The sequence below is a fragment of the Falco biarmicus genome, chromosome 3 (assembly GCF_023638135.1).
Source record: "Falco biarmicus isolate bFalBia1 chromosome 3, bFalBia1.pri, whole genome shotgun sequence".
NCBI classification, from domain to species: domain Eukaryota; kingdom Metazoa; phylum Chordata; class Aves; order Falconiformes; family Falconidae; genus Falco; species Falco biarmicus.
The window spans coordinates 59,877,849-59,902,591 of NC_079290.1; the positions used below are offsets into that span (position 1 = coordinate 59,877,849).

General features: G+C 40.3%; 1 protein-coding gene across 1 annotated transcript in view; it reads left to right on the forward strand.

Annotated features, from left to right (window-relative positions):
- Nucleotides 1-5,698: 5,698 nt before the first annotated feature.
- Nucleotides 5,699-24,743, forward strand: part of ARHGAP28 (Rho GTPase activating protein 28) — an 80,262-nt gene continuing 61,217 nt past the window's right edge. The window contains exon 1 of the mRNA XM_056331444.1: nt 5,699-5,987. Coding sequence (XP_056187419.1) covers nt 5,857-5,987 — 131 coding nt within the window. The 5' untranslated portion in view covers nt 5,699-5,856. The remainder of the gene's footprint in view (nt 5,988-24,743) is intronic.

Consider the following 24,743-nt stretch of genomic DNA (forward strand, 5'->3'; position numbering starts at 1 on the left):
AATATATTATCTTTTTCACCCATTCCTTTACAAAAGTACTTTCCAAACTGTTAATGTTAAATGTTAAAACAATGACTACATGCGTAGGGGAGTTATGTGTGTATATACAGATATCCAGCAAATATGTATACATGTATATATATATATATATATATATATATATATATATATACACACACACACACATACAGCTGCTTAAGCATTTGACTAACCCCTGGAAAACAGTGTTTTTAAAAAGATAATGTTATAAATCTCTGTGTGGTTGGCTTTTTATATAAGAAAGTATCTTCCTATACTTATTTTTATTACAACCTTAATTGTCTGACGTGGAATATATAAGTATTCATAAATATATATTTAATTTTAATATGAGGGCTCGAGCTGCTTCACAGGCATCAGGATAGTGACACATATATTGAAAACGCTCATTGCTGTCTATACCTTACCATTTTTCCCCTTCCATGCTGAAGAGACCAATTTCCATTTTCAGCTTGTGCTTACAGAAATGGTTCAGAGAAGCAACCAGCCTCTCCCAATGCTACTTTTCCTAACTTAACCACATTACCGCTCCTTCATGTAATTTTAACTTACTGCCTCAGAACAAAAAAAAAAACCCAGACCACAGCTTTCAGCTGTGGATGTCAGCTGTCCCAGCTGAAGTGGTTAGATCAACAAGTCATGAAGGAGTATGAACCTAAGGGATGAATGAAAGGATATGAGCTTTTTCTTAAAGTAAACCTCCAGAAAGCCCTATTGTGGCAGACAGATTAAGGAAGTTTCCTTTTCTGTACATAATTAACATGGGAATAATATATGGGTAGTCTAATCTGAACTACGGAAAACCAATTTTTGACCTCCTAGAAAATAAAAGACAGTCACTGCTAAGCATGGAGCTACACAAAGTTGCCTAAAGAATTTTTGTCTATGTTTGTATCTTTTTTAAGACGGAAGAATCTATAGCAAATCACTCGATAAAAAAATGACCATGTTAAAGTTCACCAAAATATAATGTATATTTAAACAGATCCTGGAACTGAAATATGTGTGGTTATATTTAACAAAGATGTATGCTAATTAAGTAGTCTAATTAAAAACCTCTGAAAAACCACCAACTGCCATGATACTTGGCTTCTATTTTCTTTGCCTAAATAGCCTTGTTACCTAACCTGTTTGTAAAGGGCAAGCAACAGTTTTTAATCTCAGTTTGAAATGATGAAGAAAGCAGAACAGAACTTTTCCTCTAAGTTTGTTTATTTTTTTGCCTTAGGCATTTTTCAGTGATCTAAAAGCGGTGGGTGTTTTTTGATGCTACCAATGAATCTCGTCCATTTGTTCACATTCCCAGCTGCCCATGCTGAGGCACACAAACACCTCACCTTTATAGTGGAAAAAAAAGACTGTAATACTTCCAGCATCCCAGGAATAGAAAGCACAAAAGCTAAATCAATCATTAGAAACTATCCTTCATGATGCATAAAATTATTTTAAAGGAAAAAGATCTCAAGCCACAGTGAAAATTTTCCTGATGCAAGAGTCAGCCCCTTCTCAGACACTTTTTGCATGGGAGGTATTCATACTGTGCAGTAGGGCACTCACATGCCACTCTCCTTGACTTTCATGTGACATTGTGATACTCCTTTATTTTCAGAGTGTCCAGGTGCTTTTTGCTCACACTAACTCATTGGTGTGGTGAGCCTTTCTGCCCCCCACTCCTCAAGCATCTTTCCATCCAAATGTCAAATTAGAGACAAGTAAGAGATGCCGTTTCCCCTCCCCCCAGGCATGGAGAAGTACAGTGACTCTGGTTTTGGTTTCTTTCACACAGATAGATACAAAATGTATTGCAAAAGGGATGAAGAAATTTAGACACAGTGCTAGGATGATATTTCTCTGTGTATTGCTCCACTCTATTTCGTTTGATTTAATCAGTGAAAAATGCTGTGTTTACAGTCTCCTTTTAAAACTTAATCTAACCCAAGTTCACATTAAACTGGTCCAAAATTAACTTCAAAGTTTTGTGAATTCTGTCCAACTGGCTAATTTAAGCTGCAAGCGAGCAATGAAATTCAATACCCAGAGATTTTTCTGTGATTTGTAGTTCAAAGCGGAGTTTTGCACTTCCCAAGGCTCGGTGGGTCTACTCTTATGATATAATCATGTATGGCCCTGCCATCTTGGGACAAGGACCCTGAGCTGACAAAACCCATTCCTCTCAGTGACAGCCCCCCTTGGACCTAACCAGAAAAGGTTTAAAATCTATGGAAAAATATTAATCGTTCCTTTCCAAGCAATAGACATCAAATTTGCTACACAAAGTTGGCCCATCATGTTGTTGCCACAATGATTACTAATATTATGTAAATAAATAAATATTATTAACAACAATGATAATTTCTTTTTCATCTTGGTAAGCTTTAACTACTGACTATGTGTTTATACTTCGTGTATATGACTGTCACAGATATTCTTCAAAAGAAGAGCTGAAGGTTTGCTTGTACAACTATGTAGCCACTAACTTACGCTTCTGAAGTAATTGGCTAATAAAGGTTTTTCACTCCTAGTTTTCAAAGTCTGGGCCCACTGATACATATATAAATAACTCTTCTGCCAAATTTCTGAAAATGCAAAGCACTCCTCTTGGCATGAGCCTAATGTAAAATTTGAAAGCACAAGTTCCTTGCCTACCAAACCTGAAGAGGCTGCTCACATGTTAACTGGCTGCAGACTCCTTACAGATGCTTCTCTAGCTGTACCTTCACTTTGCTTATTGCCACAAAAGCATCCTCACAATATTATTGCTCACCAAAATGGCATTTCCAGAGTACTTGAAAAGTCTATGGAACTATCAACCACCTGAAAAAACAACTGTCATAGTCCTGAGTACTCCACAACCTAGTATTGAAGGGCATCCTGTAGAAACACAAACATGTTGGATTAAAATAATTCCCTATTTACTTCCTTAGAAACCAGGAGAATAAATTCTCCTTTATCTAACAGAATTGCACAGATAGAACTGAAGGAAGAATCTGGCCCATGTTGCCTTGTGCACTTTTCTTATGGCTGTATCACTAGTCCAGTTAAAACTTTGTTTAATGATTGGTGTGTATGTCTAGTTGATTTAACATCATCTTTTGCTTTCCAGTAATATGCAGATGTCTAACCCCGAGAGCCATTATGCATACAAACATTTTTAGCTCTCAGTTTGACATATGTATTTTGGCTGATTAATTTTCAAAATATCTATTTTAACTTGTGCCAAATAGTCTGCCATTTCCATGCAAGCCTCCAGTTTGTGCGCCAGCACTTTATAAATCTCCAAATAAAATCTTCCATGTTTATTTTTCTAAGAGAGAAAATCCCATTTAATAAGTGTGGGCCTCCTTTCTGTATAAGCATTCTACTATTGAGAGGGTAACTATTCTTTTCTAAGTCACGTTGGTGTTTGGGGTGTTTTTTTATTATGGGAATAGAGGAAATAAAAATAATACTGAAAATATATGGTATTTCTACTGTGGGTTTTATCTACACATAGCTTAAAGCACATAACCATCATTTTATTGTCTGATGGTACTGGAGAAAGCCTAGTGTTTTGATGCTAGGAATGGGAGAAAAAATACTTTTCTGGAGTTGCAGCCAATATTTTGTCCACACCATGTTCTCCTAAAGGGTATGTATTCCCTTTCTGATAGTGTTTGGTGCCTTCCACTATGTGGATTTCTTCAGATGTTTGGTTTCTTGAAGTAAATTGTGAATAATGCCCTTAAAAGGTGTCAGCAGTTACATTATAATATATATTTATCTTTTTTTTTTCTCTGTTTCATATATGTGTTTTGACCAATTAATTTTCAAAATATCTATTTGCATTTGTGCCAAATATAAATCTATATTTATAATTTACTCCCCCTCATCAGAGAAGTGGGATAGCCACCTTCTGGTCCAGAAAGGGGAATATAAAGCCAGGGTAGGAAGGGGGAAAAAATCACTTTGGCAGCAGTATCCTTGGTCATCCAACAGCCAGGCGTCAATCTGGCATTCAGTCAGTGCTCCGCAGAGTTGGGAAATGAGATCCATGATAGCATCTGTTCTAATATTTCAGACCCTACCCCTCTCCCGTATACCCCAGTAATCACAGAGCATAGAGAGGCCTTTGCTAGTTGTTGCATTCACCCTGGTCCTCACTGGAGGCACTGTGGGATATAGTCCTGATGCTGTGGGCAGTAAGCAATGTTTCCAGAGTTAGCTTAGAGCCTTCTCCTTCGTTTCTAGCATGTGTCCATGGCTGCATGGTAGCTCCCAGAGGGCCTTCATGCTGCTGTGGAAACAACCATGATTTTATGCTGGGCAACCTGTCTTTAAAATATTTAAACCAGGATACGTTAGCAGCATAGCAAGAGCAAGCCTAGAGGCTGAGCATGCTCAAATATTTATGCTTCCTGGGTGGGTCTGGCAAGAAGTGCTGCCAACCGTACTGTTATCAGTGTCCTGTGTTGGCTAATTTAAAATTAACTTGGGCACTGGCTAAATGGGCTGCAGTAACAGATTTGACTGAAACAGTCATGTGCCTCCAGGCAGCATACGGAGCTCAGGGGGAAGATGGAGATGAGATTAATCATTTTTGTGCCCTTCAAAAGCTGGGATACTTTACTGACTGGAGAGATGGACAGTGCAATTTACACAGCCCTATAACAGTGCTAGGGAGAGCAACTTCGCTCAAGGGGGATGCGAAAGAGGAGCCTGACAGGCTTTTTGCACAGGACCCTGTGCCAGGGACGCCCCCAGCAGCTGTGACAAAGGTGCATAGAGGCTGGCGTTTCACCCACGTACTCACAAGGTGCTCAGAGCTGTGGCTTATAGAGTAAAATTATGGAGATCCTGTGATTTCATAGACAGGACAATAGTTTTCAGGAATAGATGTTTACCAGATACATTTATTTTCAAAACCCCCTCAAACGCTGAAGAAGCAGAAGAGGAAAATAATGGGAAGTGTGTTTTCTCATTTTGTCTCCAGAGTTTTCTCTGGGTGATACTCTAGAACTGGACCCCGATATTTTTGCTTGCTGGTTTCCTTTTGAGTGAAAAACATGTAATTAGCATACAAAGATCAAGTGCAAGTGTGAAAAATTATCAAGCATCTCGGGGTGTATTTATTTATGGGATTGCTCCAGATGAACTCACACTGTTGTAAAAATAATTCACTTATTTCCCAGTGCCCTTTTAATTACATACATGGTTATATCAACCAAAATGAAAGCTTAACATGTTTTCAGGAGAAAGCAACTGCAGTTCCCTGCCACTGAAATGATCTGGCATGTAGGAAATCAAGGTTCTTGCTGCTTGATAATTTAAGCAGAGCAGAGCTCTCTTGGTTTCTGAAATTCTCATGTAAACACCTTAATGTCACTCCCTGCTCTGCCAAACCACGTTCTGTGTTTGAATAGCGTTCTCTGCTTGACCAGCAAATGATTTCACTTAGTCGAGCCTGTTTTAGGAGCCCAAGGAGTATTAAGAAATTCGCTCTTCAAAGGAAACAAAAAGCAAGCAAGCAAGAAGTTTTGCCAGTGGTCGCTCAGTGCCATGCAGGATTATTTCAGGTTTCTAGTTTCCTAGGAATGTAGTAACTTCCCTGTGGGTTGTTTTGTGGGCGGTGTTTTTGAATATATGCTAATTCGGCTTTCCTAACAGGGAGAGGAGCCGTGTCTCAGTTACACAGCTCTCCTGACAGCAAATAGTGGTGAAAGGCTGCTGCGGAGCCAGGCCATGCGCTCGTGCTCGTGACAGGACCTCTCACCCTCCCGTCAGGGTCCGTCAGCACCCCCTGGTCTCCTTTGTCACCCGCAGTAGGGCCGACATGTGCCTATGACCATGGAGATGAAGGACTCGGGCAGCGTGGTACTGACAGCCTACCATCCCCACAGCCCAGCCAGGATCCCGGGCATGGAGCAGAGCTTTGTGCAGGACATCCCTCCCAGCCATTCGCCCACCAGCAGGTAAAGCCTGAGGGATGGGGACGAGTGCCATGCCCTGACGTTTTGCCGGTGCCGGTCGTGGGTTTTGCTGACTGTCAGCCCGAGAGCGTTTCTCGAGCACTCGGCCACTTCACGAGCACTTTACTCTCACATGTTTCTTGCCTCCACTAGGCAAGCACTTCAGCCTGGTGCTGCTGGTCAGGACGGGGAGGGGGAGACGCGAGTGCTTATTTTAGATCTAGTCCAGTTTCCTGCCCAAGATACTCAACAAGGCAATCCCCAGGGAAAAAAAAAAAAAGCACGTGAACCAGGCTTCTGCTCAGGTCATTTGGGACTGTATGACCAAAAGTGAGATGTCTGGAGTGACTGAGTCTGTTGCTCAGAAAGCTGATTCTGGCTTTGGTTTAGAGGATTATTTAATTCCTTCCCCATTCACCCACCAGGTCAGGACCAGTCCTTGCCTTTTTGTGAATTTGCAGTTGCTGCTTTGCACGCCCACATACACACAATGGGAGATCACATCGTTAAAGACTTAGTCTAAATAAGAAAATTCCTTTGTGTTGCAGGAAACTAAGTATTGTCTTAATTAATGCAGTCATGTGTATGTTTACTTCCCTGCCCTGTAAGAATGCATGTATTTGCAGAGTTCAAAAATAGCAGTTTGAGCAATTTTATTGTTTTAGAAAATCTGACCTTTCTCCTAAACATACAAGTCTGGGCTTTGCAATTTTCTCCAAAAGAAGTGGTTTGAAAGTTCATACTGTAAAAAGTTGAAGAAATTAGGAAATGTTACTCTGTGGCTTGACTGAAAAAAATGAGAACTAAAGTTTGAGGAAACAGTAGATGTCATTATCCCCAGGAATTAAGTCTGTGTCTTCTCTTAATAAAAAGAATGATATTTACTTCATATTGTTTATTTATAGCCCGATAGCTATTTTGTTTTCAATGTCATTATTTAGGTTAGCTGCATCTTCCTGTTCTTTGTGTATTTCCCTGGCTGTCTCATAAAGATAATTCCTTTGTTCTGTTAAACTGTTGTTTGAAAGCAGTACCAAAATACACAATTTCAAGTTAAGAAAAGAAACACAGTCTGAGCTTTTAAGACGCAATAAGAATGGCATTTGTTACTCCAAACTGAGCAGTGGTTTGGCATTGCGTTACTGGGGAGCATATAATTTCTTCCCCAAGGAATAATGCTAAACTCAATCTCCCTTTATGTCTGTGAGCAACGGAAATGTGGTGTTTTGCTATTTTTCTTGTAGGTGTGCTAATTGTTTTAAAACGCTCTTGAAACTTAAGCTCAGGGTGTAGGGGGGTTAAACCACATACATATCACCTAAGAAAAACAAAAGTGAAAACTGCGGTTCCTGAAAGAAAAAAAGAAAAGAGGATCCTGGAGTTTTGATGAGGAACGTATTTTGAAAGTTCCTGCCACGAGGCAAAGCCGTGTGTCTCTCTGTATGTCTATGTGTCCACAAGATTTTGGGGCTGTCTCCCCTTTCTTGTCTTCAGCTTCCTGCAGCTGTCTAATAGCAACAGCCAAATTCTGCCATATGGGCAGTCAGTGACCATCTGAGTTTCCAAAGCCTGTTAGAGAGAGGGATTTTATTAACCCAGCGTGCAGTCCTCTGGAATGCAGAATCCATGAAGGCAAATGCACTGAGTGTTTTAGCAAATGGTAAAATAGACTCTGGCTTAATCCCTATTTCATCTTCTAAGAACTCTTTCCTGGACTGCATTTTCTGTATAGTTTCCTCTGCCGCCATGCTAATGCAAGAAGCTTTACTATAGACTCTGTCTGGTGTTCCCCGATCGCAGCCACCCACACTATGGCACACTAACTCCTTGACTCTCCATGAGAATGATTCAAAAAAGCCTGCAAAGAACAGAGGTGTTGCCTATGATAACAAAAGTGGTTGCGACTTAGAGCCTGACTTTCCTCTGAATTTAGTTGGGTTTAGTTAGATGTAGCTCTAATGAAGCCCATACTTCATTACAGATTCAGTCTTGGATATTAGCCTGCGATTCGATAAACTGCTAACCCATTCACTCTCAGCTCAGGAATCAAGACCCTTCTTTTTCCTTCATCTCCCCAAAACATTTCTGTTGCTTTAGAGCGATGCTCCCTTTATATCAGAACAGCTCCACTCACCAGAGCCAGTCTTGGATGTAAGTGTCTCCCAGCTGTTTTCTCTTGCAAACACTTTCACTTTGGGAACCTTCTAGGCAGACGTTTCTCACAAAAACGGGAAGCTAATGCAGCCTCATTTGGCATTTAACTGTTCTGCTTCCCAGTATTTAAAAATATGTTGATAAAAAAGAAGGAAAGATTTAAGTAGCCACCATGAACCTCTAAAGAAGTGAGTAATCTTAAACACTTTTGCCAATCCAAGTACACAGATGAGAAACTCATGGACACCAAAGTTTACACTAATAAAGTGACTTAGATGCATCAGGCCACTTGGATACACATCCGTCTACAGCCCTTGAAGGGCTAATCAGGCAGGCATCCTGTGCACACCTCTAAAACACACTGGCAGCATTAGCATCAGCATGAAGCATAGCAGCCACAAGTACTTCCATCTATAAGCCCAGTAGGAGGAAAGTGTATATATCCCATTGTATGTTAGGGGATACTAGCTGGTGGGCTGTAAAGGGGACAGGGGAAGATGTGCTTTAGCTGCTTCAGATGAAAGATGTATCAGTGTGCAACGAAGGATAGTAAATTCATAGGTTTAATGGAAGGGAAAGCAGGAGGAAAGTTTGACTACATAGCGATGCTGTCACTAACATTCAAAGAGGAATTGTAACTTCCAAATTGACTGTTGTATAACATTAATAAAAAGGTTAAGAGGGACCAAAAATTCAGCCATTCTCCAGGACAAGAGAGCATCGGGGGGACTGAGGATAGCTATACTTAAACACTTCCTCTTCAGATATCTGTATCATTAATTTCTATCTTTCTCCTGTTATTCCATATTGCAGACTTACTTTACCAGTTCTAGACTTGAGGTGAGCCCTGAAAACTGCCCTGTGGAGTTTGCTAGAGGTCCAGGAGCATTCTCCAGCCAAGTCTTCCTTTAATTCTGTTAATGTAACTTGCAAGTTCATTTTCCATTTTTCTCATGGGACATTCAGGTCGGTTCACTTTGCTTGCCATCTGCTCTGCAAGATTGCAGTTGTTGATAGCATGTATATCATTCATATCTGTTTTTTACTTATTGATTTTGAGAAAAAGGTGTTGGGAAGATCTGTTTGTTTTGCTTGGCAGTCAGCCTAATTCTATGGCATATCAGTGTAATGGGGAAAACTCCTGTCCTTGCGGCATTCCCTTCACTTTTTTCTGATCCCATTTATTAGAACACAGATGTCACATGTGCCAGTACCAAACACCCCAGAATATCACACTGTCCCTTTTGATACAGATGCCGTCCCAGTGCAAAGGTGAAAGTACTGACTTTGTCACATAATGGTCAATTTCCCCATCCCCACTTCAGAGAATGAAGGACTTTGTAGTTGTGCACAAATACTGCTCCTGGATTATACAGAGGAAAAGTGGGGGCATGGCCATATGTCTTCCTCACAGATCCTTTTTATCCAGCTAGGAGAAGCTAGGAGGAGTTATTCCTGTGCTCAGAGGAAACAGGCATGACCTTTATGCCAAATGGCCAGTGAGGTCTCTAAGGTAATTATGCAATTAGGGGAGTACAAAGCATTCCTAAGTGAGTCATGCTCAAGCTTTCCTTGGCTCAAGTATGAGAGCTAGTGAGTTCCTCAGCCCGTGTTTTACTAGCATATCTACCAGCAAAGGACTCATCCTGCACTGCAGTCACAGATATTTCCACTGCAATGAGGGTCTTACACTTACATGTGCATGGAATAAGAGTCAGAGGAAAGGAAATGGGTTTAGATCGACTTTTAAAGGGTACATTGATCTTTGTATACATGGAATAAACATCTTTATAGTTAATACTCATGCAAAGAGCAGAATATATAATATTAAACCTAGGAGCTTGCTACATAGGTAAAGGACAAAGCAGATTTCAGCACCACCGAACAATGCAGCCAAGACCCTCAGCACCACCAAACAATGCAGCCAAGACCCCTTCTTAGCTTCTCCCCTGACCAAAAACAAGTCCGGCACTTCCAGCTGTTCCAGGGAAATGCTTTTCCAATCTCTTCACGTTCAGCTTTTCTCCCTCCTCCTGCTGTCAGGTCATGACTTTCAGGCAGGCATCACTAAACTGTAGTCAAAAATGAACAGGAAAAATTTATGAAGATTCTATGTTTCCTTGAGTTACCTGCTAGTAGCTTCCAGGATCCCTGCTCTCCAAGTCTAAGACTTGCAGATTTGGGGCCAATAGTAAAGTCATTACACCGAACAAGCAAGGCACCAGATCCTTTTCCAATATTCATCCCCTCTTCAAGCCCCAAGATAATACAGAGATATGTCAGGGTGAGGTAAAACATCCTGAAATAATGACTGTGTCCCTGGAAGGAACACAACTGGAGGAGGAGCCTTTATGCACCAAAATTTGGCTTGTGACAGGAGGAGCTGTATGAGCAGTTCAGGTTTTATCCCAACAGAAGCAGATTTTATTACAGTGAAGTAAGGTCTGTATGCCCCGAGGCTGGGTAGTCTGGGTTTAATTTATGTCAGTGCTGATTGAGCAGCTCCCCTGCTCAGTTGTATACAAGCATTGTCAAGAATGTCTTCTAAGTGATACTGGAAAAACAACCTTAACTATTCTGGATGGTTATCTCACTCTGCCATAAACTCACCCAGAAGACAAAAATAAAAATCTGGCTCCTTTTCCAGAGTAAATCTTGACATGACTTGGGCCTCTTCCAGTAACTTGGACTCAAAACTATGAAATTAAAATTTTAAAATGTACTAAAAGTGGTAAAAGAAAACCCCACAAAACAGTAGTTTAGGGAAAGACTGTATTGGCAGCACAGGTTGGGCAAAAAATACATTTTGTGGAAAGAAAACTTTTTATAATCTCTAGCAACTTGCTAAAATATTATTTTAAAAGTAGTTTTTTATAGATGTTACGAATTATCATTCTTAATAAAATATTTACCAGGAGGATGCATATAAATAAGTCAGACAACAGTAGACATGCTTTTCCTGTAGGTTTTAGAAATACCTACAGAACGTCCTCTGGGAGCCTCACTGAGGAATGCAGTATTTATAGCCAGTTCCTCGTGTTATGGTTGAAACTAGAGTTGGCTTCTCTGGTTTCTTTTTAGTTTGGTGCTCCTGCTGCTCTCCCTGGTACCTCCATATGTAGAGCTGATGGAAAACATCTGGCACTGTCCCTTTGATCATTTTGTTTGGTTGAGCATTTAGCCAGCTGCCCCATTCATTTTCAACTAAGTCACTTATCTCTGATTACACCAGGAATGGAGCTGCCCACAAAAAAAACCATAGGACCTGAAAGCCCTACATACCCTACACAGACATCTTCAGATTGCATCTGGCAGGCTGACAGCACTGGCATAACAAACTGCCAGGAATCAAGAACCATAAAGTATTTTCTTTGCACAGGAGGTCAAAATGATTCAATGTAAATGTATGGAAAATGTTCAGTGGTGAGAACTGCAAGACACAACTATGGAATACTAGTAAAAGTCCTAGCTGGAACAGTATCTGAAAAGCATCTGGTTAGAGCTGCACAAATATAGAATCGCATCCTGAAATAGTGTGGAGTATCCATAGCAAACAACCAAGTTAAGATCCTGGATTTTGGCTAACCACAGTACTAGCAGCCACTTGGCCCACTGTGGTGCTTTGCTCCAGCGGGCCAGAGGCAGCACAGCCAAGCAAGGCTGACAGGCAACATGTCCACCATCAGGGTGGGATCATGTTCTGTGCAGCCTTCAGGTTACCACCGGGGTGGGTGCATTAGAAGGGCACAGGAGGGAAATAGGGAGAAGAGTGTCCAGAGTCATGTCCCAAGCTGGTGACTGAAGCCAGGCATCCTATCTAGCATTTTGACCCCTTTGCCTGCCTCCTTCTTTTTCTCTCCCCATTGTGGTATAGTCCTGTTGTATGCACCAGGGACTCAGAAGAGGCAAGCAAAAAAGATAATGCAAGGGGATGGGAGGTAAAGGGGAGCAAAGGAGGACAGGAGAAGGACCACTTTCACAGGCATATGACTTGATTTTCCTCCTTGTGTGCCAATAAAATGAGTTGGAGTGAGCAGAAAAATGTCTCCCAAAGGAGGTTGTGTGGTGGGCCCATTTACAGCTGACCCCCCAAATCCCACCAGATACATGCGGCAATGGGCTTTAGAGCAGCATTTAAGTGGTGATTCTGAAGTCAAAAGCTGAAATGGTTTAAATGACAGGTTGTTTGAAAAACAGGCCCTATTACCCTGAAGGACTATTTTAGCAGAGGCCAGCAGTCAGCAGAAGTCCTTGAGTTGGCATCCCTTGTAACTGATGCAAGGGAAAGACTGATGCTCTGTGAGGGATCCCTCTCTGTAATTCATTTTTTCCCCAGCCTGTATCAGTTAACTTTCCAGACACTGCCAGAATCTCTCAGGAGAGTGGAACAAACACTGGAGCAGGAGCCTATTATCAGCTTGTTCGTTTGAAGATGTTTATGTTTTCTTATTTAGGATGTTATGTGTACCCCACCTCAGCTACTGTAAGCCTGTGGGATTTTCAGATGTGCAAAATCATCCAGTTTGGGATGGATCTATGCTCGATGCTTAGAAAGAAGGCTGAATATAGAAGAGACAGAAATTTCTGTTACTAGGTGTTGCCATTATTGAATTTCTACCTGAAGACTATTCAGGCTTTTTTTAACATCTCTTTCTGCAGCAGTTGCTCTGAGCATATAATGAGCAAAATAAGCACCATAAGTCTTTGTGGAGGGTAGAGGAGCCCTACCAGTGCAGAAAGACAGAGGGGAGTATATATTGAAAGCCTATATTGAATGTAGAAGTCCAGCTGGGTTGATCTAATTTACCAGCTGAAAGACAAGAAAAGCGAGAGGGGAGCTGGGGAACTGTGTTTTAAACATCTTTGGGTGAAACCTCAGGGCATCAGACATCAGGTCACTCTCACAGTTATCTACCAGAGGTGGAAGAAGCTCTAAAGCTGTAAGTCATCATATATTACTACAGCTAATCAAAAGATTACTAGCTTCCCAATGGACAGATTTAGGCAGGGAATAAAAAAATTTATACAAGGCCTGAATTTGACTCACTGAATAGCATGTTCCTTGCTAACTACGCCTCTGCAGACGTCAGACAGTCTGCAGTTACCCAGACTCTGGGCTAACCTGTGCAAACTCTAGGTGTGGTGATGGAGAGCCTCCTCCCCAGCAGTTTCTCTTTCTCTGGCTAATGAAAGCTCAGAACTTATCACCCAAACTTATTTTCTGGCCCAATTATGATTATACTTAGTGGTCAAGAAGGAATATAAAAGTGAGAATGTCAGATCCTTTTTAAGGTTAACATTAGTATGAGAGCAAGAACTGCATAGTTGAAGCATTCAATCTAACATGACATGCTCTGTCTTTTTTATGTTTTATAATAACAGGTCTGAAATGATACATCAAATGAGATATGAGCCTTGTTTATACATATATACTGAGTTAATGGCCGCTTAGGTGTAGTAATGGAGGTTTTACCTCTGAATTCAGTGGGAATGTGATCAAGCTATCAGAACTCAAATCTCTTTTTCAAGAACTTTGATTACAGGGCATCATCTGATTATGCTATCTCTTGCCTCACTTCAGGCTGACTTCGTATTTAATAGGATTCTTGCAGAATAAGACATCAGTATGAAGCCTTAGATAATTAAAACATAATGGTGACTAGGCCTGTCTTCCTTTTGCAGTACTTCCCTCTGTTATTCAAGTATTTTGAAAGCCTGAGTTCTAAATATTTATCTGGATGTATCAGAGATGAATATAAAATATTTGCTGCAGTTACAGGTGAAACATGGAGCAGGGGAGCCTAGGGCATTTTCTGAAGATGTTTTACAGGCTTGGCTGTTCTTGGCCATTTCTGGGCCAGATGGTGCCCATATCATGCACTGCAAGGAAGCGAAAGGAAACAGTGAGCTTATCCTGATGAACAGAGACAAGGGAAGCCTTTGTACTCAGGCTGCAGCAGGATTTCACATTGAAAGTGCTCACTTTTGGAGAGAGGGTGGGCAGAAGGAAGCAGGGACAGCTTGCCAAGTGCAGGAGAGGGTTCTTTTAAATATGTGGGAGCCTTTAGTCTCCTGCTGAAACATTTGTGTCCACCTTGTGTAAGGTCCTTCTTACATCTTACACTCGGAGGATGCATTTCCCCATAATTCCCAGCTGATCTGCTGCAGTCCTTTGATGCTGCCTCACTTGTTAGCTGTCTTACCTTCTTCTGTCTTTCAATTAGCAAAAGCAATTAAACCATGAGAATTTAAGGATAACATTACTAGAAATGTGAGGTTTCTGGAAGTATTCATTTATTCTTATGTACATGTGTGTGTGTACAATATGTACAAGTACATAGATGGAGCATGAAGCTTAAGGCTACCCATGTGTCATTGACAATCCACAGAGTATACAGCAAACATTAGAATTACTTATCCCACAAGTTCAATATTAACTGGAATATGCTTCAAGTGTATTTGTTTAAACCATCTGTTGCCTCTGACAAAGAGTTACATTTAAAAATAAAGGAACCTACTACACCAGTTTTTGAAAAGCCTTCTTCAACATACAGACCTACATGTTCTGTATTTAGGAAGCGTACCACAGATTTTTGGGGTGGGACATTGACTCTGCAGCTTTTTTTGTGTGGTCAAGATGCATTTCATCCTTACTGGATTCCATCTCATGGCTTTTTTTTAACTACTGAATTATTTTCATAAGATGTAGCTAACCCAAGCCTGAAGTTAACTGTGACGCTCAGCAATGCAGTAAGACCATGCAAACCAAACCAGCTTGCCTCAGTCTACACTGAACAGAAGTAAATCTGTAGTTAATTATGTTACGTGCCATGCAACAATGAGTCACTGTAGTTTTAAGTAATCATCCATTTGTACAGGGAGTTTATTGTCATAGGGTGTCTTTGGAGGCTCATTTTATCATTTCAGTCATGGGGTATGATATTCATGTGGGTAATGAGGAAGTCTATAATTACACTGTTAATGCTATCAAGAAACCTAAATTATACAGTAAATTGTAATTTTCAGAGTTAACCTTCTTCTATTTACATGGAGACTTACTGAAGCAAGAAGGAGTTGTATTGCTTTTTTATTTAATTCACAGTCCTTTTTTTTCTTTTTTTTTTCTTTTTTTTTTTTTTTGTCTCTCAGACACAGGACACTGGAATTTATGTACTATCCGTTTTTGAGGCCCAGCTGTGAATGCCTGTACTCTGACACCTACTGAAAATCTGTATGACAGGCAAAAAGGAACAAAATAAAGCAATGAAAAAAAATTTTTTATAGTTCTGTCTGACACCATAAGGTCTAACAGCAAGGTAATAAATCCATGGCTTTAGTGAATGTCACAATTACCACGTAACGATTACAACACAGGAATTCAGTATATCTTTTTATGGGGTGGCTGCAAACAAATCTGACCTCCTTTTGCCTGTGTTCAGGAGCTGCACATTGATGTTAGCACAGCATTTTGCCCAAGCCCTAAATCAGGCGCAGTGCTGCACTGCTACAGCTATGGGGCTTCTGGCCCGGGGGCTCCTGTGTTCAGCCCTCTGACAGGTCTGTAGGTGGAAACTTGAAGGCTGGAATTCAAAGTGTTTAGACTAATGCTTCAGGACTGATAAGGAAAAAAAAAAAATAGTACGTTTTCTTCTGAACAGGCCACCCTGCTGATTAAAAGGTTAGGCAGTGTATTTTCAGGTCTAGTTGCATAAAGTAAACAGGTATAAAGTCGTATTGCATTTTTTCTCAAATATTTTGCAGGCTGGAGGGAGAGCTTTATCCAAGTTGAGCCATAACAGAATATCTCATTCATTTGTGCAAATTAGATTGCTACCAGAGCAAAGCACATGAAAAAGGAGTGTTGCTTGTTATACTCAGTTAGAAAAGCTTATTGATGGTATTATGAAGGTATTCATCATCTGAATCCCTGCAGACTCCAGCACAAGAGCCAAGAGTAAAGCAGGGATCTAGAACTAGTCCTGATGAATAAATGTAAAGATTTTAAATTTTTATTAGGTTAGATTTTTCCCCCCTAACTTAGCTAATCCATGTGAAGAGCTCTGATTTTCCTAGAGAATAAAGCCTAAAATGTCTTTTATTTCTAAAACAATAGATAGGCCAGTCAGCATCTGAATATCCATTACAAACTGTTTTCTAATTAAATCTCATCAGCTGGATCAGGAGTATGATGATGTTCAGAGGCTGAACTGAGCCACATTCAGACACTGTAAATAAGGTTCATAACCTTTATTCTTTAGCTGTCAGTTCAGCCTTTGGTTTCTGAATCATTTCATGGCATTGACCCAGGGCTTCAATTATGCTGAAAAAGACATTGACCACTGCATAAGTGGGTGGAAAAACATCATTCAGCAGTTAGCTGGGTATATCTGCTGAAAGTATGTCTGTAATCCTGTGAAGGAGATGGTGTTACTAAGAACAGATTGGTTTCTGAGACTGCCTTGAACCCAGCCAGCTGTAGTTAAACCCTCAAAGGCTGACAAAGTGAATTCCTAATTATATCGGTGGAGTGGACAGCTAGATTAAGTTACCTCCTTTGAGACTATTGGTGATGAGTTTCCATCACTGGGATAGATTTTATATTTCATCCAAATGAAAGGGGACCTTAGGCTGTGCAACAATAGAAATGAACCAAACACTGAAATAATAATATGTACGGTAGGGTATCTGTGGGGCTACCCTAAAGTCCACAGATAGTCCATAAATTCACTGGACACAGCAGTAGCAATAGCATTTGATAGGCAATCTTTGAAGACTTAGAATAAATTTAAACTTAGTATTGGAATAATCTTTGAAATTAGGTAAAGAAGATTGCAACAGGTACCAGAAACAGGAAAATAATAGCGAGTGGGAAGAGATTTTCTGATGTCTTTACAGAAAACACATATTTATGGGTTTGGCCATCTTCACAGGGTCTTACAACATTCGCTGGCATCAATATACTTAAGCAGCTGGTGTAGCTGAAGATAATTAACTCAGTATTTATTTTCCTGTGCTTTTCTATGATCTATATTTAGCTAAAACCTGAACTTAATGCCACTTTTCTATCATTTGTGACAACCTATAAAGAGAATAATGCCCTATAATGTGGTTACAGCAGACCAGATTTAGCATTTTCTGAAGATCGCTTGAAAACGATGAATAGGTCTCAGGGATAAACAATGAACAACACATACATATGGTGAGAGGAGTGACATATTCCTACAGGAGGAGAGGAAACTTCTTAATCTTCAATATCAATTTTACATTTGCTGAAAAGAATTTGCTCACTTTGCAAAACTGCTGCTGTGCATTTTATGTTTGGGAGACTTAAGGAAAACTCCTGTTTGCTTAAGCTAACATTTCTGCCACCATTGCCCTTTCTCACATTTAAACCATGCTACCTAAACTCAGAGAGACAATACAGTGCTCTGTACATGCCACCTGGAAAATCCTGTTTAGAATTAAGTGGTGTGATGGGCTGATCAGATAAGTCATGTCTGCAGAAGGACATGTTTGTTTTAACTGTTGAACTGTAGAGGTTATAGGGAGTTGAATCTTTGGATTACAAATGTAATTGACATCTCACCACATTTAAGGTCAGATCCAAAACTCCTCTTGGTGGCAGTAGGTTTTGGGCTTGCCTCTAAAGTCTAGATGTCCCTTGTTACTATTCTGCAACTGACTCTATATCCCTGATATACGTTGCAGTGCTTCTTTTTGGTCATTTATCCTATTCACTCCATTTTCTTATTTTAAAAATTCCTAAATTTCCCACATGGATGAATCAGTTATTGAATTTCTCTCTAATTATATTTCTATTGAATCCACTTTGTGCATTTATCAGACTTTGATAAAAAAACTATTAATAAACTTAGCCAAAAGCTACTGAACTACACAGGAAAGAAAATTGAATGGGGCAATTCTGTAATGGTCACTTATGATGGAAAAACTTAGCAAGTTCAATAGGATATTTTTCCTAGTAGATTCATCATAGTCACTTTTTTGGATTGCCCTCAGAGAAATATACTTACAAATGGAAATATTATCACAAGTTAACACTGGACCCCAAAATCCAAACAAAACAGTGAAGCAACACAGACTTTCCTTCCTATTCTGATTGCATCACTGGAACCACTGCCTAATAAAGGGATTTTGTTTGAAAAAACTTCCTTCTGTGTTTTTTACAGCACTGTGTGTCTGCATTCCTGTTCATTTGTATGCTTGATTAGCTGAAATCAAATAACAATGATGCAGATCTCCAAGCAGCTATAAAAATTCAAAGTGAGCAATACTAACAGCAAAAAAATATTCTACATTGCAATCTTCATGGGAACTGCTGTGCAGAAAGCGAAAGGGCTGACTCAAAATCACGTACGTGTTTTTCCCTCATGTCATTTTGTCATTATGTAACTGCTCAGAAGTTCGCTCTTTAGCAGACTTCAAATAGCCATGTGGACAAGTAACAGAGGATGTAGTGTTTGTGTCGCTGCCTCATCCTTTGGCTGGCAGCTGGAAAGAAGTGGCTAGATTTTAAGAAATTCTGTAAGTATCAAGCTGTGGGATTTTTTTCTACTGCCTGTGGTATTCTCTATGCTTTTGATATGACTTTTGACTTGATGGGTTGGTCTTCTGTGGTTTTGCAATGATTTATATAGATTTTGAGAACGGAGAAGGTATTTTGGTCTTTGCAGTCAATGTTTGCCTTGTAGGGATGAATCATTGAATCGATTCTGATCATAGAAATCATTTTAAATGAATAGAAATATATAATTTTAGGTGACTAAGATAAGAAGATTGGTAGAGATTTAATGTTATCTTTACCATATCTTCATAATGTGTAGCTTATGTAAAGATAAAATAATACAACAGCATATCAGAACCATAACCAATGAATCTTCCAATCATTAAAAGAATCTAACGAAACTCAGGAGAAAACATATAAGAAAAAGGTGGCAATTAGGTAGGGAAATAGGAAGTATATAAGTAAAAAAGAAAACATACCTAAAATATACTTTTATGACAATGATGCTTTCATGTGAATGCTTTTGCTAGGCAAATGAGGGTTTTCTTGCATTTTTCTTGTCATCAATAAAAATGTGGCTAGTTGGTTTTTGAAAATGAGAAATGTTAACAGCGTTGGAAGAGAACTTGCTGAGTAGATATACTCTTCAATTAGTAAGTGGTAAAGTGAAGGATAGACTAAACCCACGATGAAAGTGCATGGAAGATCACGTGAAATTCTTTAGCTGAAACTTACTCTCAACTTCAACATTTAGTTTTAATGTGGCGTTTTATTTAAATTACTGATTTAATCGTGCACTTATTGAAATCAAAGCTGTTGAAAAGTTCTGTAATTGGATTATATGGAAAAGTAAGTTTGTGACTGGAATATTCAATACTGATTATTGAAATCAAACTAGTTACTCAGAAAGCAAGTAACTGAAACACACTGGTATCACTAGGCATTTCAGCAAAGCAAGCATAAGAAAATATACATTCATAGCAGATATGATGGGAGAACTTTTTTGAAAGGTCAAGTCTGTACATTTCTTTGATGCAACCCTTGAAATGACTACGGTCAAATTATTTATTACAGTGTATTTGAGTTCTGACCATTATCCTATACAATATGTAAATCGGAAAGTCCTGCTTCCCTGGAAATTATGATAAGACAGTAGCTTCTTGGTTAGCTGTGACCTTATGCTATGTTCCAGTGTTTGCCTAATGAAAATGAAATTAGTATATTTTGCATGAAGAAACAGATCAGATAATATCTTGAGTGGAAATTATACATATTTTATATATATATATAATTATAATTATACTGTCTGCACCATAGCAAGTTTTCTGATTTGCTGTATTTCTAAGCACTTAGAACACCTTTTGATAGATGGGCTCATTTTAACCCTAATGACAAGATAAATAATGAGAGCAACTCTGTGGATCCTTTGAGTTGCTGTGGTTGTCTATTTTTCATTGTACACAAACTTCATCATAAACTTATTCTTGGTATCTTGGTAGCGCTTGTCCTGTGCTTCCTGAGGTGTTTGATGGGCCTGATTCCCATATTATTATTATTATTATTATTGTTGTTGTTGTTGTTGTTGTTGTTGTTGTCGTTATTGTTATTATTGTTGTTGTTATTATTATGTTTCATACAGAAATGTGCTATATAAAAATGTTGAATTGTACTTCTGTCACAGATGGACACCTGGGATAATTAATAGCATTGGCTGGTTGCTGATGGCGGACAGACACAGGCAACTTATAAGCCTGACCGTAGGGTATACCACAGGGTGCTCTGGGGTTCTCCTGACCTATCTCTCAGCTCAGATCATTGCCTCAAGGTGTTACAGTGAGGCCAGAACACTTTTCCCTGTCAGTTTTCAAAACTATAGCTCTGCCTGTGGCCAACATATGGACAGAAACTGTAGGGAAAACAAACAAGATAGCTGCCCACAGACTTGTGTACCTTCTGGAGTTATGACCACTGCATCTATGTGAGCGTTTTCTGGAGGAAACTTTAGAGGAACAGGCAGTTCACATATACAAAATGGCTTCATTTCAGTTTGTTCCTTGGTTGATCAAGAGTTATTGTCAAATTCCCACCAAGCACTCTCTGGTAGTCGGCTATCTCCAGACTACTTTAATTCCCTCCAGGTCTAACTCGGAAACAAGCAAGTTGCAACGACTTAAGCCACCACTCACACTGTGGGTTTTTCTAACTGTCCAGGGACCTGCTCTCAGTGTGGGGCAAATAAAAAGTAACTCAACTGCTCTTTTATTTCTTTCATGGCAGAATAAGTCTGAATTATGCCACATTTGCCATGGACTAAACTTTCACGATAGTTAATACAGCTCAGTGGCTAACCAGGAACTTTTCCAGCAGTAGTGATAACGTTATTTGTCTCAGTTCTTAAAATGATATATATCTGAAAGTCTTCCCCCTGGACCAAAAGAACTCCATAACTACTCCTACGAAATAAATTTTCTTGGATAATGCATAGATATGAAAAAGGGGCATGAGTGCTTCCTCCTGTCCTGTCCCCCTCCTTCTGAGGAAGGAAACAAAATTTTTTTAAAACCATGTATCTCAAAAGTTCTGGGCCTTGTTAATCAACTGTCAAGTTCTCAAATAACAACACAGCATCAGGCATCCTCACTAGAACGATGATCGAGCAAAGTTAGATTTGTGTTGGCCATTTCACTGGCATTATCATTCATCGGTGCAGGATCCACAGCACAATTAACTTTGAGGAATAAAGCTTTTTGAGAACATATGTTAAATTCATTTAAAATTTCTCTCCAAGTCCAGGAGAAGATTAATGCAGCCATGAAAGCAAAGACCTGGCGCCTCTGTCAACTCCTTTCCAAGTTGCTCAAATGCTAAAATGATCACAGAAATTTCTTCTCAAGTCTCACTGCACAACCCACATGCACGCACAGCTCCAGCACAAGTGATGGCTGCAGGCTGCACAAGCAGAAATACCCCTAACCTGTCTGGCAGCTGGTCAGCTTGCCCTGATTCAGGCTCCAGGGCTCAGACTTGAGCTCAGACTGCTCTGTCTTGAGAGTCAGCAGTGCCAGCAGTGCAGAGGCAGAGGCACATGTCCCACCTGGGCTGCTTGCCATGCCCTCCCTGCAGGAAAGTGGCTCCAGCTAGGACAGCTTCCAGTCGGGTAGAGCCCAGTTTCAAAAACATCCATGTAAAAGCTGGCATCTGCACAAATCACACGTTGGAGGAAGTTCTGGAGATAGTTGTAACTGTTCTGGAAAGGAAGAAGTGGAAAGCCAGGAACTTGTTTAAAAAAACAAAGCAGCAACTAGAGTTTTATTTTCTTCCCACTGCCTTCTGGCAGGTGACCTCGGCGGATACATGCTGAGCACTACATGGCAGCAATCTTGCTTCATTCAGTTTGAACCTGGCTTATGAACAGGCAGACAACTGTCTCCCATTGCCCCTGCTTAACTATCCTATCTGCCCCCATCCCCAAAAACCCACAAGGCATTGGAATAACCTCTAATACAGGCACCGATGCGATCAAACACTGGCATGTTCACAACACACATTTGGGGAACTCATTAGAGGACAGAGCATTTTCCTTCCTTCAGCAGCTCCAGACTCTTGATGGTCCTTGTCCAAGCACTGACGGTTTAAGTCAAAGTTAAAAACAAACAGCACTTTTCCCAGCTCTTGCTTTAACTCCATGCTTGTGAAAAAGGGATAGGGGGTGATTTCAGTACGTTACCCTCCTCTCCCAGTGCTTGTACAGATGGTTTTATAGAAAAGGCAACACAAGAAAGGGGAAAATTAGAGAGAAAGATATTAAAATGCAAATCAAAGAGCTTATTAATATGGCAAAGCTAACATAATACCATCTGGTTTATGTCTGGTCCCTGTTTGGAGCTTGATCCAGCTGAGTACTTGGTGCTCAGGTGTTCACTATGGCACTCTCCAAGGCACGCTTAACGTTAAGTGCCTTACTGGGTTGTGGTCAACATCCTGAGCACCTCAAAGGAATCAGCCCTTGTTTAATTTTTCTGGTTTGCAGAAAAAAACCTCTTTCCAGCTCTAAGCCCTGGCATTTCTGACTGGTTTTTTTCCTTCCCCACCCTACTCCAACCCTCACATTTTTTTTCTTTTTTATTCTAAATAGTTAATGCCAAGCTATTAATCATATTAACAAGTGGTTAGGCCACTGACTGCCCACTGTGGAAACTCCAGTGTAGACCACTGGCTTCTGAGGGAACTCCAGGGATAGTGTTTCAGCCTGAACTGAGGTCCTACCTGGAGTTACTCAAAACTCCTTTTTCTCAGCTGTGAAAAAGAAAAACTTCAACTATAGACCAGAAGGGACAATGCGTAATAAATCCTTAGGCATTGTCAGTATATATTCCAAAGGGGCAATGAGCTATTAAATCAAATCAAAGAAATCCCTAGAAAACAGGACTCATGGTGTGCCTGTCAGCATACACTGCATGAAATACTTCAATAACCCTAAACACAGCTTCACCACGATGTGCACCTTCAGTGCACTCAACTTCCATCTTTTTCCAATAATAATGAATCTTTGCATAAAGCTGCTGTAAATTACAATTCCTAAATAATTTTTCAAATTTTGTAGCCAGAATTGTAACTAGTCTGAAGACTGTAACGAGAAAGTGATGATGAAGCAAGTAGAGACACTTTTTGCTGCTACGGCAAATCTGCTCAAGGTTTCAGTTTCAGGGTCAGGCTGCACAATTCCCCTATCAGCTGATCATTACTCAGTGCTTCAAAAATCCTTGAGGTGTACACATTCACCATCATATGGTCTTTCCTGTGCTTCATACCCATTTGTGCATTCACAGACGTATTCCTGTGTGTGTGGTGTGTTATCCTCCTGCAGTGCATCAGCTGTAGTACCGAAGTGCAGACTCCCAGTATTTTAGCCATGTGGAAAACCACACTCCACAGGAACACCACCCCTCACGTGTCCCGTGCTCACTCTCTACTTCCCTCACAACAAAATTTTACCGGCCCAGGACCTCCATCCATCTTCAAATAGCTGCTACATTTTCTAAGCAGCCTGCCAGAAAGGAAAAAAAAAAAAATGGAAAAAAAGCACAAACATTTACCTCTTTTCCTCAGTTATAAAATTGACCTAGGGCCTAAAAAAGGCAAAGTATAGACCTGGATCATTGATTAGATTAAGGCCTTGTATGTCTGCACACATATCCATACCCTCTGAGGCTAGAAATAATTCTTCACTGGACCAGAGCGCTATGCCTTGTAGGACCCAAGACGGCAGCTTTAAAATTGCCATGTAATTGAATATGGGAAAGACTGGCCTTTTGTTGTTGTTATTATGCTTTTCTTATATCCCTAACTTTCTGAGTTTATGTAGTGAGAAAGAAGCAACTCTATCTCTGAAATATAGCTATCTTAGCAGTATAAAACAATATTTTCTGCCTGAACTGCAATCAGGACATGGCCAGGAAGCACAATGCTCCACATGGGCAGAGTGGGCTGCAGGCTCCTGTCGGTAAACAACACTTTTTAGCATAGCTGGTACAAAGCACAGCACCCAGGAGGTTTTTGCTTCTGAATCACACCTCCAGTGCATAATAATAATAATAACACCAAGGTTTTCACAGTGACAGAAACAAACACAATGAGCAGAGGTCACACAAGCAGCAGACTAAAATTTCACGGGCACTGTAAACGGGCCTTGATGTACGCAGGAATTGGGCCAGAATACTAGACACAGCATTGTGTCATGGCCTCATGGGATTTCCTGACAGGTCTCTTACACCCAGAGCCTGGATAGGGATGCTGCTTGGGCAGGGGGTAAGGGGCGTCTCCATCAGATAGCACTTGTATGTGTCCTGTGTGGGTGACATTGCCATATTTCACTGCCTCCCCTTGAAAACAAATGCTTTTCCCTGTCTGCCATAACCCACCACTAAATAAGTTAATAATGCATGTCCTGTAAGACACAAGTTGTCCTCTCAGCTCGTAAAAATTTGCAGAAAAACAGGAACTGGGGCCACGTAAAACACTTACCTCTCAGAGCATCTGAACAGCGCTGCCTGCAATTGCAACAGCTGGCAAAGGAGGCTGTT